Source organism: Oryx dammah, unplaced genomic scaffold, assembly GCF_014754425.2.
Source record: "Oryx dammah isolate SB20612 unplaced genomic scaffold, SCBI_Odam_1.1 HiC_scaffold_9, whole genome shotgun sequence".
NCBI classification, from domain to species: domain Eukaryota; kingdom Metazoa; phylum Chordata; class Mammalia; order Artiodactyla; family Bovidae; genus Oryx; species Oryx dammah.
The window spans coordinates 16,325,868-16,343,731 of record NW_024070193.1 but is presented as its reverse complement, the minus strand read 5'-3'; the positions used below and the strand labels follow the sequence as shown (position 1 = coordinate 16,343,731).

General features: G+C 43.3%; 1 protein-coding gene across 2 annotated transcripts in view; it reads left to right on the top strand.

Moving 5' to 3' along the window:
- ARHGEF3 (Rho guanine nucleotide exchange factor 3) overlaps positions 1 to 17,864 on the top strand; it is a 306,250-nt gene that overhangs the window by 89,351 nt on the left and 199,035 nt on the right. For both annotated transcript variants that reach the window (XM_040246414.1, XM_040246415.1), the window contains one exon: positions 14,679 to 14,745. In XM_040246414.1, the coding sequence (XP_040102348.1) occupies positions 14,679 to 14,745 (67 nt within the window). The remainder of the gene's footprint in view (positions 1 to 14,678; positions 14,746 to 17,864) is intronic.

Sequence of the window (17,864 nt, the reverse complement as noted above, 5' to 3'; positions counted from 1 at the left end):
ATGGTTAATTTTTCTCTCCCAGTTTATGGCTTTTGTGGATTAGGTGGCCGGAAAATTCTTAGGCAGTTTGGCGGGACTCTGGCTGACAGCAGGCATCCTGGAATCAGGCTGTCTGGCCCTGACCTCTAACTCTGGGGCATTTCCAAGTCTAACTTCTTAGTGCCTCAGCCTTCTCTTCTGTTATAGCCCTTATTTCTGTTAGAGCCCCCATGAAAATGAAATGAATTAAGCCACAGAAAAGGCACAGCAGCAGTATTACTATTCTTCTTATTATTAAATTAGTAATAATAGTTCCCACTTTTACTCAGAATTCCCTTTCTCTGAGTAATTCTCTTACTCAGAATTTTGGGGGTGGCTTGCTGTTTGTCATAGTGGTGAAATTATCTCAGTTTGAATGGTGCCCTTAGCATCACCTTTCCCTTTTCTGCATATATGCTGTAACAAGTTTGATGTGGTCCCATCCCACCGTCATATTTCACTGACAGTTTGGGAATAAACATGTTTTAATGTGTGGCCCCAGTCACTGCCAAAAACAGCATTTATGGAGCTTCTAATTACCTTGGAGACTGTGGTAGGTCCTATATTAGAGAGTCAATAAACTGCTTTAAGTGATGCTGGCTAATTTAAGAATTTTGGGGTGTTTTTGGAGTTGGAATCAACAGAACATTTGTTAGAGATGCTCAATTCTGAAGACTAATTTTAAAGGTTGCGATTTTCAATTTGGAAAATTGGGCCACCTACATACTGATTTATTAGCATCTGATCAATATATTACTAAACAAAAATTGTGAGGACTTTCTTTTGCTCTTCTCTAGGCAAAAAGCCCTTGTGAAGCCTCTGTCAGAGAGGAACTGGTAAACTATGGTGTCTGTAAATATAATTTTTGAGTTAGAGCTTTCCAAGATTTGAAAAAGATGAATTTATCCCCCTCCTTTTTGTTTCTGATTTGTATATAGCTAAGTAGAACAGTTCTAAAGGCTTTTCTTAATTTTCCTAAGACAAATATTGGATAGTTCAAGGTGATTTTTTTAAAAATGTCTTCTAAGGATTATTTTGATCCAAATCCATTTAAAACATTAAGAAAACTCAGCCATTAACTTCTTTTTTTTTTTTTTTAGAATGTTAACATTGTACTCCATTTGCTTTTTCACTTTCTCTCATCGTCTTAAAGAGAGGAGGGATTGATGCTTAGATATTATTTATTTATTGGCTGCACGTGGCTTTTTTCTGTGCCTGGGCTTTCTCTAGTTGCCATGAGTAGGGGCTACCCTCTAGCTGCAGTGCGGTGCCTTCTCTTGCTGCAGAGCACAAGGCTCTAGGGCTCTCAGGCCTCAGTAGTCACAGCCTGCGGGCCTAGAGCTTGGGCTCAGTAGTTGCGGTGCATGGGTTTAGTTGCTCTGTGCCCCGTGGGATCTTAACCAGTCCAGGGATTGAACCCCGGTCCCTGGCACTGGTAGGCGGATTCTTATCCACTGTACCACCAGGGAAGTCCAGCCACTAACTTTTTCAAGCTGCAACTATTTTTTTTAATCAAAGCATAATGTGCACACAGTAAAGTTTACCAATTTGAATGGATTTTTACTTGCAGATGTAGAAAAACTGATAAGACTAATCTCTGATTATTTATTACTATTATTTAAGATCAACTGCGTTTCACGTAAAGAGGAACCAACCCTGTAACCCTGGCTCTGGGTCTGGTACGTAGCAAGCATTTTGGTTCCCATCTCCTTTCCTCTGTTGTCACTGATTCTGCAGGGGTTTTAATATCCGTTTCTCTGTTCGGGTTTTCTGGAGCCAGGCTGCCTGGGTTTGAATCCTAGCTCTGCACCTCCTAGTTGTGTGATTTTGGACAAGTCACTTAACCTCTCTGAACTTCATTTTCCTCATCTATGAAGTGAGAATAATAGCAGTGCCTACTTGTAAAATCGTTTTGAGGGTTAAATGAGTTAATATTTATTAAGTACTGAGAACAGTGGCATGTAGTAAGTGTTAAAAAAAATAAATAAACCTTTTAAAATGTCATTTTCGTGACAGAGAAGTTGAGTATTCTCCTGGCCCATAAGGCAGAGGTCAGTGATGTTGATAAACTGGGGTGACCGAGACCTGATTCCACATCCCTGGAGTTGCGGGCCATTGACTCATCAGTGGAGAGCTGCAGTTTCTCATTTCAGATGAGGGGTGGGGGTCAGTGCTCTCAGTGTTGGCTCATAGGAAGGTAAGACGCGTACAAGGAGTCCTGGTTAGAAAAACACACGCTCGGGAAAGAACAGGCTCTCCCCAAGCAAAACTTTAGAAAAACAACAATCTGCTGCTCCTTGATTAAAGGGTAGAAAGCTAATTATCCTTTCCTGAGGGACGTGAAGCTGCTCTCTGCCGGGCTGTGACCTGGAGAGGCAGGATGTGGATTGCCTTAGGAGGTAATGAAGCCTTTCCCGTTGACACTGTGCCATCATTCAGATGGTCGCAGGCGGGAAGAGGGAGAACCATCCCCGTGCTTTTAAAAGCAACCCCCAAATGCTTTAGAAACAGCATTTGCAGGTCAGTACTCGGAGCATATGAAAAAATAATTTTCTTCAGTTGGATTTCCGAAAGACCTTTGTTATAAAGCATTCCTTCAAAAATATCCTGTAATTTCTGCTAACTAGACTAGCTCATAATTAGCTCGACTATTTGAAACTTACCACTGCCAATGAGAAGTCATCCATGCAGTGATGATGGGGGTCAGGATGCCAATAAGGGGTAACCAGGAAATGTTATTTTTGTGCTGAGTAAATGCCAAGAAGTATTAAGTCTAGTTTCTTCAGTCAAAGGAGGAGACTGTGAAACATTCCATCTTGGGATATTTGTATATGTGTTTTCTCACTGTCTTCCATACCATCCTGTTAGGAATAGGAAGTTCCTGTCGACCTGTACTGTTTGGCCAGAGATGTCAAGAAAGTTCAAAGAAGTCTTACAAATATTTTTTGAGCATCTTCCATGTACCAGAGGCTGGTGATGAGGCATTAAAAAGACAGAAGTGCCTGTCCTCAGGGAGCTTACTTTTTTTTTTTTTTAAGTTTCCAGTATCACTGTTTTTATAGCATTTTAGTTGAGATAGCATATTCAAAAGCAGAGACATTACTTTGCCGACTAAAGTCCATCTAGTCAAGGCTATGGTTTTTCCAGTAGTCCTGTGTGGATGTGAGAGTTGGACTGTGAAGAAGGCTGAGCGCCAAAGAATTGATGCTTTTGAACTGTGGTGTTGGAGAAGACTCTTGAGAGTCCCTTGGACTGCAAGGAGATCCAACCAGTCCATTCTGAAGGAGATCAACCCTGGGATTCCTTTGGAAGGAATGATGCTAAAGCTGAAACTCCAGTACTTTGGCCACCTCATGTGAAGAGTTGACTCATTGGAAAAGACTCTGATGCTGGGAGGGATTGGGGGCAGGAGAAGAAAGGGACGACCGAGGATGAGATGGCTGGATGGCATCACTGACTTGATGGACGTGAGTCTGAGTGAACTCCGGGAGATGGTGATGGACAGGGAGGCCTGGCGTGCTGCGATTCATGGGGTTGCAAAGAGTCGGACACGACTGAGTGACTGAACTGAACTGAGACATTAAAATGTCTTGTCAGGGATCCCAACAAGACAGCCATACCTTTGTAAATCTCTTAGTACTTGTAACTGAATTATTTGTGCATAGGGACCAAAAGTGTTTATGTTTTAATCTGTTTATTTTTAATTGGAGGGTAATTACCTTGTGTTGGTTTCTGCCGTACATCAACATGAATCAGCCATAAGTATACATATGTCCCCTCCCTCTTGAACCTCCCTCCCACCTCCCAGCCCATCCCACCCCTCTAGGTTGTCACAGAGCACCGAGTGTGAGGGGAGCTCACATTTCAATGACTTAGTGGACTAGCCAATACCTAAGATCCTTGTCAATTTGTATTTTCTGTGAATAATATTTATGGGTAATCTGCAGACATATCCCTTTCAGCTCTTGTCCCCCCAGCTCCACTTACTTCCTCGATTTATCAAGTCACCAGGGACTTCTGCTTTGCCAAATTCAGTGAGCATTTCTCCTTCCCCTACTTAATGACATCATAGAGCACCCCTTCCCCTAAACACTTTCTTCTCTGGCCTCTGGGATGCCCCCGCTCACTTTGTCAGGACTCCTCTTCTGTCTAAAGGCTGATGACTCTTGAATACAGTCTCCAGTTCCTTAAATTCAGCTGCAGATTCCACATCTCTATTTAGAGGTCCGTACCAAAACACTTGTCATATTTCAAGTGTGATAATGTCCACTCTTAATTTTTGTCCCCAAAACTGCTGCTCTGATAAGTCTTCTTCACCCAACCAGTTGCTCAGCCTAAAATTCTTAGAGCATCCTTTATTTTTTTTTATTTCACCCCCTGTGTCAACTCACCAGCAAATCCCATTACCCTACCTTCAAATATGTCCATAATTCTAGCACTGCTTACCAACCCCACTGCCACCATCTTGGTCCAGGCCCCTGTTGCCCCTCATCTGGGCCACCCTCTCCTTCTTCCTGCCCTTTGTCCTGTAGCTATTATCTCCATGATAGTGATTATCTCCATGCAGCATTGAGATCAGTCCTTTTAAAACTTAGACTGTGTTTCTTCTCTGTTTAGAATTCTTTGTGGTTTCCCAGCTCACCCAGAACTAAAATCCAAAAGACCTGGCCTTCTAGTTCATCACCCAGAAGGAAAATAACTCTTAAAGTGCACCTTTTGTGTACCAGGCACAAAGAGCTCTACATATATTAACTCATTTAATCCACACAATGGCACCGTGTTATGAGTGCACTGTGTAAATGAGTGTTATAACCTCCATTTTACAGCAGGGAGAAGTAGGAACAGAGAGGTTAGGTCACTCGCCCAGTGTCACACAGCTGGTGAATAGCAGAGATGCCTCCAGAATCTGCGCTCTTAACCACTGCGCCCAACTGTCCCTTGATGGCTCCGCCTGAGAGTCACTGAAATTTGTCAATAGCAGTTTGTCTTCTGGAAGATTGCACTCATGAAAAATTGTCCTGAAGATACTAGCTTTGCAGGAAGCTCCAGTATAAGAAGCAGCACAGCAGAATGGCTTGTGAGCTGGGAGCGGAAGACAGAATGGGTAATGCTGCAGAATCTCTAAGCACCGACACCCAGTTGGGGGTGGAGAGTGGGAGGAAGCACAGAAAGCCAGAGGCTGTGGGAATTTTTATCATTGTTGAATAATTCACATAAATATGTGCCTCGGAAACAGACTAGTAGGGCTGGTTTCTCACGGTACCAGTAAAACTTCGCATCTAAGCCATTTCTGTCAGTTCCCAAGCTGTACAGAATGGTCTCCTGGCTTTTATTTACATATTTCCCTTTTCCGGAATAGTTAACATAATAGCATTTTACTTTGCATTATTATTCATGAGCACTTTTTCCATGAGATATGTATCTTTTATTTTGCCTGAAAATTGCAAACAGAGGAGCCTGGCATGCTGTATTACATGGGGCTGCAAAGAGTTGGACATGACTTAGCAGCTGAACAACAGCAAGCTTTACTCTACCATCACTTTTTTAAAAAATTGTGGTAAACCTTACATAATGAAGTATTAGCAATTTTAAGGGTCTTAATAATTGAGCGGCATTAAGTACATTCACCGGATTATACATATGTCACCATTATTTCATCCTGGAACTTTTTAAAAATTACCCTCAAAGGAAACTGTACACGCATTAAATAGCCACTGTCCATTTGCTTTCTTACTCTGGCCCCTGGCTACCACTTGTCTGCTGTTTCTAAGGATTTGCCTATTCTGGGTATTCCATGTAAATGGAATCATACAGTATGTGGCCTTTTGTGTCTATTTTCACTTTGCATAAGGTTTTCAAGATTGTTACATGTTGTAGCATGTATCAGGACGTCATCCTTTTTGTGGTTGAATAACACTCCATTTTATGCATGCGTATCACATTTTGTTTATCCATTTTCGTTCATTATTTGATCAAAATTTTATATATTTTCAATATGGTTACTAGAGTATCAGCTGTGTGCTAGACACTTTGCTTCATCCTGTATCCTGAATATATAAAGAGCCTTTACATATCAATAACAGAAAAGAGAATCCCTTTATATAAATGAGTAAATAAACCTGAACAAACGTTTCACAAAAGGGGAATTATAAATATAATAATTTCATGAGTTTAAAAATCATTTCAATCTCTTCTTTTTAGTTAATTTTGGAATTAGTTTGGTTAGAGCAATTCTTTATTATTTAGCAACAGATCATAAACATTTGTTTGATATATGCTCCATTTGGGAAAGTATTTCATTTGTTGCTCCATTCAAGTAGGCATGTGACCTAAAGATCATCTCCATTGTGTTTTCTAGAGACTATGTCTCTAAAGCCTTTGTAAAAATACTTTGTACCTTTGAATGTTTCTGAATTCAGATGGATACAGATATCTTTTTGGAGAATGTCCCACTTTATGTGGGTCTCAACTTACACGTTTTGAGTGGTCACTAACTGCTGAAATATAGAGCAGTGAATTTTCAAAGTTTGAGGCTCTTTGAAACTGTAAGTGCTGTTTTTCCATAACTGAGCTGTCCAGTAAGGTAGACACATGCCACCTGTCCCTGCTGAGCACCTGAAACATGGCTAGTGCCAGTTAAGATGTGCTGCCAGGGTGAAATACTCAGTGGATTTTGAAGATTTGGTATAAAAAGTGTAAAATATTTCTAATTTTCTCCTGTTGGTCGCATGTTGAACTGACAGTACTATCTGGATATATTGGGCTCAGGAAACTGTATTATTAAAATTAAACTTACCTGCTTTTTTCCCCTACCATCTTAATGTGACTCATAGAAAATTTTAAATTACACATGTTGCCCACATGATATTTCTATTGAACAATGAGTGCTGTTCTAAAAATAACAGGCGCATGGGTGGAGAATGGGGGAGAGGTCTGAACAGACTTGACTTCTTTGCCTTCAGAATCCTGAAGAGGTCCCACGAGAGAGGCTGCGGTGGATGTGTGTGCTTCCAGGAGCCTCCCCGTGGGTTTCTGCCTTCGCCCTGGATCCGCCTCAGCTATCTTCTCCTCTCTCTAGCCTGATGGATCTTTCTTTTTAAAAGAATTTTTTCTGGAGTGTAGTTGATTTACAATGTATCAGTTTCAGGTGTACAGCAAGGTGAATCAGTTATACATATACACATATCCACTCATTTTGTTTATTTATTCTCAGATTCTTTGGCCATACAGGCCATGCAGAGTGTTGAGTAGAGTCCCCTGTGCTCTACAGCCATTCCTTATTAGTTATCTATTTTATGTAGTATGTATATGTCAGTCCTGAGTGAGTGAATGAGAGTTGTGCTCAGTTGTGTCCGACTCTTGGGACCCCATGGACTGTAGCCCGCCAGGTTCCTCTGTCCATGGGATTCTTCAGGCAAGAATACTGGCGTGGGTTGCCATTGCCTTCTCCAGGGGATCTTCCTGACCCAGGGATGGAACCCAGGTCTCCTGCATTGCAGGCAGGTTCTTTACCATCTGAGCCACCAGGGAAGCCTACTATTAAAAGACATTTTAAGTATAAGGACAGGTCAGCTTAAAAAGTATCAGGACATACACACTTCACTTTATCTTATAATCTATAGACAAAACGCAATTAAAATCTGTACACCAAGGAATACCCGAGACAGAAGTAGCAATCAAGTTATAAATGACAATCATCAATCAGATGATATAATTTAGATGAAGCTTATCTCTCTCAAAGAGTTGGGGACGGTCAGTCCTAGTCTCCCAGTTTATCCACAGGGATCTTTCTAAAGGCAGTCCTCATCATGTCACTCCTCACTTTACAATTTCAGCAGCACCCCGTTACCCCCAAGCCCAGCTTTTAAGGCTCTGCCTTGGCACCTGCTCCGCCTCCTCTCATGCCTCTCTGCTGCCTCCTGCACCTGTCAGGGCCTTTTTATAAACATCATTATGATTTCCATTATGTGCACAATAGGTTCCCATAGTAATGATTTAAAAATACATAGTGTAAACGGTAATGTCCGCATTTATGCCGCCTAACCCCCACCCCAGCTATGTCATCAGCCACTGTCAACAGACGGGTGTGTGCTCTTCCAGGGCCCTCACCCTGCACACACACTGCTGATTCTGTGTGTGTGTGTGTGTGTATGTGTGTGTGTATGTGTGTGTGTGAGTGTGTGAACCTCAATGGGTTTACATGTTGTCTTGTGTCTTATTTCACATATTTTAAGGTTTCTGCTAGTGAGGATTTAGATTTACCTCACTATTCTTAATGGATGCTTGAGATTTTGTTACATAGCTTTGCCGTGATTTATTCCTGTTTATTACTATTTTTAGGTCTACAATTTTTCACCCATATAGCAAAATATCAGCTATTATAATATCCACCTCTATATCCCCATATGGATTGAATAAGCAGCAACATTTTGCCCTGTTAGCCTCAGAATTTTTATGTGAATAACGGAAACATTCCACGCAGAGAGGAAGCCTTATGTGGGCTCCACCCAGTCGCTCTCCCCTCTTCATCCCCAGAGGGAAGGAAGCTGCCTTCTGCAGTTGATACAGCCTGTTTAGTCTTACATTTCTACTACATGTGGCCATAAACAGGGTGTTACTTTGTGCATTCCTCAATAGTATCATACCATATGGGTATCTCTTGTGACTTGAATTTTCATTCTTTTCTTTTTTTTAAAGATTTTTCATTATTATATAATTCTGTGTTGTCTTCCATTTGATAAGAATGAATATAGCTTCATTTAATCCATTTCCTTATTCACAGAATTTCAGTTGTCATACTTTTAATTCTGGTTGTTCAAATGTGTTGTCTCTTTTTACCTCTGGACTCTTTTTTTATCGTCTGTGGAACAGCCTGGCTAAGATTGGAATGGTCTGTTTTGAAAGTTTTGTAGAATTCATCAATATAACTGTCTGGTCTGATGCTTTCTTTCATTTTTTTTTTTATTAGTTATTGAGGTTTTAGGTTTTGTATTTCTCCTTGAGATATTTTTGATAAGTTACATCTTTTGAAGGAATGTATGTTTTAAGTTTTCAGATTTAATAGTGTTGAGGCATTGCTAGCAGTGTTTTGTCATTAACTTGATGCTGTGTCTATAGCTCTATGCCTCCATCCATAATAGTATTTGCAGTGTTCTCCCTGCCCCCTTTTAACTTGCTCAGTTTTGTCTGTTTGATTAATCTTTTCAAAGATCAGTTTTTTACCTCCTGAACTTTGAACATGCTTTTCCTGGGGCCTGGCCTGCAGTTCCCTTTTCTCATCACCTGGCCGAGTCTTTCTTCTAGCTCTTCAAAACTTGATTGAGGCTCTTTGGCACTCCCTATCACCGCACTCTCCACAGCAGCGCCCCCCTGCAATTTTTGGTCTGGTTGTTCTGCAAGCTCCATGAAAGTAGGAACTGATCTGTTTGCTTCGCCACAGTCTCTCTAACATGTGGCATTGTGTGGGGGTATAGTAGGTGCTCAGGAAGGAAAGGGAAAGAAATTAATGAGAGTCTATTATACATAAAGAGCTACAGATTCATTCTCCAAGGAGAGAAGCCTTTCTTTCAGGGTGTATTCCCAAAAGGACTGTTGTAAAGAGGATGTAACTGGTGTTGAGTGATTGAACCAGCTGAGCAATCTGAGGTTCTGTAGTTCTTTTTTCCATAATTTATCAGGAAGTAAAAAGCTGGACTTGCAGCCATGGCGTGACTGGAATGAGGCTGAGTGTGAGTCAGTGAGCTACAGAAACATGTACCAAGTAGTGCCTTTCTACTTATATTTAAGAGAAAGACAAGCCAAAGTGATGAGATGTCCATTTTGCAATCTCTTTCCAGTGAGCTTCTCCAGGAAGACTTGGGTCTTCACTGGGGTAAGCACCTGCCAGTCCATCCTTGATTATATACTCAAAACAGAAACTAAAAAGACATTTAAGTGAAAGAAATCACCACATCTTCAGTGGTCCAACAAGAATAAGAAATACCTGGCTTTAGTTTTTCTTATAAAGTATAGCTGTTTTCCTAGTAATTCTACAGCTTCTCATGGAGAGAGAGGTAAAACAAAAGAAAAGAAATTCAAGGAAAGTTTTGTTAGCAAGATGCTCTGGACTGACAGTTAAGATATTAAAATATTTGCAACACATAAAACATGCTGGCAAAGGTGGTAATCTTTGAAAAGGAAGAGGGGAGTGGGAAACCAGGAAATACCAGTAGAAAGGCAGGGCTCTTTTCACAGTTACATTATGTTCATATTTATGACCATGTTATTGTCACCTAACAAAATATTCATAGCATGTTAAAGCCTTTGTTTTGTTTTACTTACATTACACAATTTGTAAGACTCAGTTGTAAATTTCATTGTCTCTCTGACAGGAGCCTTGCCAGTGAAAATGGCAAGTGATATCTTCTTTACTGGTTACGTTGACTCAATAACAGCAAGTTTGAACAGCTAGTAAATGTCAGACTCTCTGCTAAACATTTGTATAATACATTGTTATTTTTAAATCAACTATTTTTATTCCCTTTTTATAGCACATTAATTTTTCATTTTATAAAAAGAGGTTATTATCCCCATTTTCCAGATGAGAAGATGGAGGCTCAGGGGGAGTAGAAAGTAGGTGGCCTGGCTGAAGTCCCCCAGCAAGAAAGGGAGGGAGGGACTCTTGGAGCCCCAGGTCTTAGCACCAGACTTCGGCCCCCACAGAGCTGGCAGCAGCAGCAGCCGGACTCCCAGGCGCTCGGGAGATGCTGTGGATGCAGGCATCACTCTCTGGTGGCGGGAGAGAGTCAGATTTGTTTAACGTGGTGGGAAACGCATCCTGTTTCTAACCCTGAGGCCTGTCACTCCTGACCTTATTCTGATTCCAGCCACGCACACTCCTGAATCTGAGATCTTTCCCTAGATGCACCTTGACTCCTGACTTTTCACTCTTACCTTGGGCATTTCTGTATCTACTGTGAGGTCTCCCTAGTGTGGAGAGTTTATAACTTTCCAGTTTTTCCTAAGATTGTAACCTCCTTCCAGTCAAGAAACTGCGCCTCCCATCTCTGCAGTCTCTATCCTGCTGCTCGCCCAGCCCTGGCTCACATCACCCCATCCCTCTGTGGAGGGTGGAGGTGGAGGTGGGTGATCCCTGGTCAGCACTGCCCTCCTGACATCCGTGAGTGGGCTGTGCTTCCTAACCACGTGTGCATGTACCATGCACAGATCTGGGTCACTTAGGGGCCTGAGGACCCCATAAACTACAGAGAACTCCCTCCAGTATAGCTTGGATCTGAGAAGCCTGAAAAACCAAGTGCCATTTTCTCCCTTGGACTTTTGTTGACAGTGCAAAGAAGTTGCCTGTAAAACAAAAGAAACATACCCAAGACTGGTTGCCCCTTCTGTGGTGCCCACCTGGCTTTGACTGGCTTCTGAGATGCTGTCCTTCATGCCTGCCAGTTCCCCTGGGCTTCCTAAAGGAGCCTTCTCAGGAGGGTGCCTTTTACTCCCCGAAGCCGTCCTTTGAGGCCACGTGGGTGGTGGTGTTTGGCTGGAGAGAAGGAAACTATCAGGGGACTCCTGATGCCAGATGAGATTGTTAAAAGGGACTGCAGCCAAGGTGAATGATCTGGAAGCCTGGCTGGTGGTGGAATGCTGGGGTGGGGAGCAGCATTTGGAGACAGCCGTCTTCTAGGTAGGTTTCCTGGCACTTTCCCCAGCCACTGGGGATGTGATTGCGTTGCCCAAGAGTGCCCTGGACTGATGGACTTGCTCTGATGCATTGTTTGTCTATGAGGCCTCTTAGTGTGAGGCTCTGCTAAACCGCTACCCTCCCACAAAGCTGCATTCTTCCAAATGCTTGGAAGCCCTCTTTGGTGGGGCTTCACTCTGTTTGAGAGGGGCTACATCCCCTGAATCTGGAATCAGACACATCTGGGTATGAATCCCACCTTGGCTACCTACCAGCTATGTGACTTCTGGCATCTGGTTTAACCTCTCTGGACCTCAGTTTATCCTGTCTGTTAAAATGGGATAATGGTAATATCCCTATTATGCCATAATAATATACAATATTATGTGAAAACATATTATGATACGAAGTTACCATTATTGTACACTTAAGTGTGTGCAGTGTTCTTGCCTGAAGAATCCCACTGACGGGGGCGCCTGGTGGGCTGCCATCTCTGGGGTTGCACAGAGTCGGACACGACTGAAGTGACTTAGCAGCAGCAGCAGCAGCAGCAGCAAGGCCATACATGTAAATGTATAAAATATGGTAATATGTAGTGCCACTGTATTGGAGAAGGAAATGGCAACCCACTCCAGTGTTCTTGCCTGGAGAATCCCAGGGACGGGGGAGCCTGGTGGGCTGCCATCTATGGGGTCGCACAGAGTCGGACACAGCTGAAGTGACTTAGCAGCAGCAGGAGTGCCACTGTAATGTATTAACATTACAGTATAGCATAGCAGAAGAACCCATCTTCCTGTTATTCTAAGATTTAGATTATGTAGGCAGAATACTTAGAACAGTCCCTGGCACATCATGTAACTCCGTCACTGCCAATTATCGTGACTGTCATGGTCTGTGGACTGCGGTGTGTGAAACGGGGACACACTGACTCAGAATGTTCTGGTATATGTTGTTGCTTTGGAAGCAGTGAAGCTCATCGGGTAATTAGGAGAGCAAAGCCCAATTATAACCTGGGAGGAGAGGGAACGGTAACCAGGGAGAAGTACTGCTCAGTTCTAAGTTTGTGTGTGTGTGTGCACTTTTTTTGTTTTTTTAAGGGAGAAATATCTCTTCAGAAGAGCTGAGACCAACATGGTACCTAATAAGAGAAGAGTATTAAATCTAAATAACCACCCACATTTGCTCTGTTTGTCTTGAGAAGTTATTAGTCTGGGTTTCCATTGTATGCGTGGGTGAGGAGGAGAGTGAGACAGAAGAAGGGGGTTAGATGCAAAGACACGTCAGGCGGGAGTTCCCATCTGTTTCAGCCAGTTGTCCCAGCTCTGCTGTGGGCACTGGGCTGACATCTGAGAACTGAGCAGTGACAACACTGGAGTCAGAGCCCTGCTCTCGTCTTGGCTCTGAGTGCTGGGTATTATCTCTCCTGTTTTGCACGTAAGAATGTGAAAGCTCAAGAGCTTCAACTTTGGGCTCAGGGTCACACAGCTATCAGAATGCTGTGGGATTTGAGATCACACACTTGAGACCAGAATCCTGATTTCACCTGTGTGATGAGAGTCAAGTCACTTAATATTTTTTTAGGTCCCTGTTTTCTTATTTATGAAATGGGTGCAACAGTGAACCCCAGCTCCCAGTGGAGAGTAGTGACTGCTCAGTATATGCTGTTTTAAGTTCTCAGTGCCTGTCAGCTGCTGCTGTTACTATAATTACCTTGTGTTTGGTTTGTTTATGTCTTCTGCCTGATTCACGGGGCGGACATGATGCGTTCTGGTAGGTAGAGCCAGTCCAGGTTTTTATCAGGCCTGACCTTCTGCAGAGCTGTGCTGTGTTCACGACAAGTGTTCTACCTTGTGTTCCTGCTCACTGTGGCAGGGAGGTCAAAGAAGAGGGCTGAGTATCATGTGAAAATCCAGCACCACTGCCCTTTAGCACATCAGTGACTAACCCTCAGGGCGAGTCCAAGGTGCACCTCCTACACGGATGCTTTTCAGTGAAGTACTTCAAGCAAACACAGCATTTGACTGTCCATATAGACAGACATAGCATTTTGGGGAGGAGTCATTTATCTGCTGCTGCTGCTGCTGCTAAGTCGCTTCAGTCGTGTCCAACTCTGTGCGACCCCATAGACGGCAGCCCACCAGGCTCCCCCATCCCGGGGATTCTTCAGGCAAGAACACTAGAGTGGGTTGCCATTTCCTTCTCCAATGCGTGAAAGTGAAAAGTGAAAGTGAAGTCAGTCAATCGTGTCCGCCGCTCCATAAAAATGTCACAATACATGTTCCTGTGGGTATGTTGCAGTCACAAAATTGAATTCACTTTACAAGACAGAAGTAAGGCATTCCTGGTGTGTCTGCGGCCTCCCAGCCCCCTTCCCGCATCTTTCCTCTTTTGTACCGTTCGCCTGACACTTGTGTGGACCCGATTTGAACCTGCCTCTGTTACATCTAAGGAGATTGATTCGTGGGGAGAGATTAATAGGCAAGGAAGCCAGTTCTGACTTGTTAGGCAGTGGCTGCTTAACAGTTGTCCTGTCAACCATCCCTTTAGAAGTCCAGGGAGCCCAAGTGTGGCCTGTGTGGAGGAGCAGGGACTCCCCAGCGAGCGAGCAACAAGGGAGGGTTCCTGGCTGTGCCCGAAGCTACAAACATCACCTGATGACATCCCTTTGGGAGCCTTCCTTTTGTGACAAGTAAAGACTGGAGTTTGGTCTGGCTCTATAATTGCATCCAGTTTCGACTTTCGATTTTCTTTTAAATTTTCCTTTTTTTTTTTTAAAGGTGAGGGATTGACTTTTCTCAGTGACTTTGGAGCTTTCCTCCCGGGGGACTGGGAAGGAGTCTAGAGTGTGTTTGGCTGCTCAAGATTGCTGAGCTGTAGAAAACTCCAGCCACCTCATTTCTGCAAGCATCTTTCCTTCTGATGAAACTCCATCTGAAACTGGTGATTTCCTCTGAATAATGAGTACATCTCTTTTTTTGTCCTCTTCCAGGCCTAAACGGCAGCAGCAGAACAACTTTCCCATGTTTCCATCTCCTAAAGCCTGGAATTTCAGAGGGGTAAGTGTTTTCCCTTGAACAATCCCACCCATTACTTGTCCTCTTCTGGGTGCTGCAAAGAGGACTCAGCTGAGGTGGACTTTGCGAGCCAAGTCTCCACCAAGCTTCCGTGCTTTACCACCTGGGGAAGTCATCTTTGCATCAGCGCCTATGGTTTAATTAAAAAACTCCAAGTGGTTCAGTAAGTACCCAATGATGTTTGCCTGCTCTGTAGGTGCTGGGTTACGGGAAGCATCTTATGAAGAAGCCAGGAGATGTCAAGGTTGATGAAGTGGGCACTGTGGCTGTTTTGGGGGAACAAGAAAGGTGCAGAGTGAAGGAAAAAGAAATCAGAAATATACTGTCTGTTCATATGTAGTTTTATGACTTTGTGGGGAACTTTACTTTACAAAAGGAGAGAGGTCTGTAAGCTTTAAACATTAGATGCTGAAGGGAATCGTGGAATTCTCTCAGTCACAAAGCTCTAGACCCTTAGAGGTGTAGGGAGGGTCAGATTTAACCTTTGCTTGATGCAAAACTCTCTTCCTTTATATAATAGTGATAATAATAGTAGCCAAAGTGGCCCATCTGAATATCAAAATGAATTCTAGCTCTGACTTCAGGAACAGGACTCTTGCCTGTGTAGAGTATGCTCTGAGCTCTGTATCACCAACAGGCCTTTGCATACATTGTACCTTATGCCCAAAACAATCTCCTGCTGCATGACACCACGCTCCTGCACACACAGGACTGGCCCACCCACTTCATCCATTGGGTATAATCTTTGATATCACCTTCCGTGGGAACACATCGTGTCCACCCCTTAAATCTGACCTAGAGGCATCTCCTGTGGATCCCTGTAGTTCTTTTTCTCATTGTTAAAAGATTGTTAGTTAACATGTAGTGACATTTAAGATTGGAAGCCCCAAGCACTGGAGACCTTATCGCTCTCTCTTGTTACTGCATTATCCCTGGGCCTAGCACAGTGCCTAGAACATACATGCTTAATTAAGGTGAATGAATAAATGGAATGAATGAATAAATAAATCTCTCACATATATCTGACACAAAATTCACTTCAGATTATGTTTCAGGTTCTTTAGTCTTTCAGCACTGTTTTTACTGGTTCAGTTCATCTTTAATATCCTACATACACCTCAGTCATTTTCCCCAAATGTCTTTTAAAAATGCAAATCGTGGCTCTCTTTTAGCTCAGTTTTCAGTATGCTTTTAACTGAATACAAAGAGAAATGTGTTGGCCTCTTAGGTAGTTGTGTCTTACCGAGTCTAAGTCATGCACCTCCTCGGTTGGTTATGGTTTTGTGAACAAGACCCCCATTTCTCAAAGTGTGTTCAGTTGGATGATCATAAACATTAAGTGAAAAAAAAAGGCTTGTGTGGTGCAACAGACTTGGGACACCCTGAGAGCACCAAATTAAGGTATGTTCACCATGCAGGACTTCTCAGAGCCTTCAGTGTGTTGATGTGCATGGAGACCATGTGAAGGAGAGCTGATGGAGTTTGCACGGAGCATCTCCCAAAGTCATTGGCCATAAACCCTTTCTTGAAAAAATAGTTTGTACACACTTTGACACGGTTGACATCTGTAGTTGGTTTTGAACTAAAGAGAAGTTGAACTGTTTTGAAGGTGTTTATTTTCTCTCCCTCTCTACCTTCCCTTGAGTGTGCCACCCTGTTCCTTCTGATTCAACCTCTACTCGGGTTGAGGTCCATCTAGGATTTGCCTGGAACTGTCCTGGCTTTAGCACTGAAAGCCCCGTGTCTTGGGAAACTTCAGTCCCGGGCAAGCTGGGACAAATTGATAACCCTACCTTTGGCTGAAACTTCTTCAACTGTTTGTCCTTGAAAAATGTTTCATGAATTTTTAAGCTCAAGTCTGGTTTGTAGATCTTACTGCTGGAAAGGGAACTGTTGGACACATACTTGGTTTAAGGGATGTTCTGTCTGTCATAGCCTTGCAGGGGTAACATTTAACACTAGTAATTTGCTGCAGGGGAGCAAGCAGACAACTGGCCCCTGGCTAATTCAAACCACATAGATAACAGAATCTAATGCTTTGTTGACTTCAGTTTCCTATCAGCCCTCAAATTCATAGCCCGCCCGTAAGATTTCCCCCAACAGTTAAAAGTGTCGAAATGACTAGAGTCTATTCAGGTGGTCAGGTCAGTTGTGTTTATCTTGGTCTCTTGTCTTTGCTTTGATTCTTCTGGCCCCTGTGGCTTCCTGGTAAAGTTAGACAAACGGACCTCAAGACCACACCAGGAGGGAGATGGCTCAGGGCCTGACTGATTGCCAGATTCCTCTGTGGCCAAAGTCATCCCTCTGTCCCTTGGAGCATAGTATTCCATGGCCTAGTGGGCATGGAAGAAAACCCAAGCCAGTGGGAACACCGCCACTCCCAGCTCTGTAAGCATAGTTATGGTAATTGGAGCCAAAGAATGAGAAGCACCCAGAATGCCAGGAGAAGAACATGGGAGGCATTATCTAATTGATACATTTTCTATAATGAAATGTGATGCTCAGGCCTGCTAGACTGTTTGTTCTCGGGCAAGACACGTGTTCTATGAACTCTTCATTTCCTTCTTTATTTGGAGGGAAAGGGTTTAGCAAATTTCCCATTTTTATATATGTGGCAGAGAAAAACATTAGCAGCATATGCATTTCCATTCCTTTTCAGCTCGTAAAGCAGAAGGAGCCTGGGTTACTTTCTCACGTCCTGGACACGTGTGGGGTTTGGGGATAGGGGTGCAGGTAAGAGATGGTGAGAAATGGGTTGGAAAAGGCAAGAGGAGAAAGAGCCACACGGCTCTAAATGAGAAGTGAGCTGGAGACATACGAGGGCCAAGGAGGGAGCGTGGGACAGGGCGCGACGTGGGCAGTGTCTTAAGAAACAGACCTTTTGGGAAAAGAGAGATCTTTCAAAATGTCAATAATTCTAAGGAAGACCTTGCTGAGCGAGCGTATGGTGACTGCCGCCTTGCCGTTCCCTTTAGACCCACTGCAGACCTCTTGACTTCTTAGAGCCTTAGGAATTGCATTTGTGGTTTTCCTCTTTTTGGCTGGAGCTTCTAGCTGCCAAGAGCCTCAGGAAGGGCTGGTGACACCTGGATGACAGATCT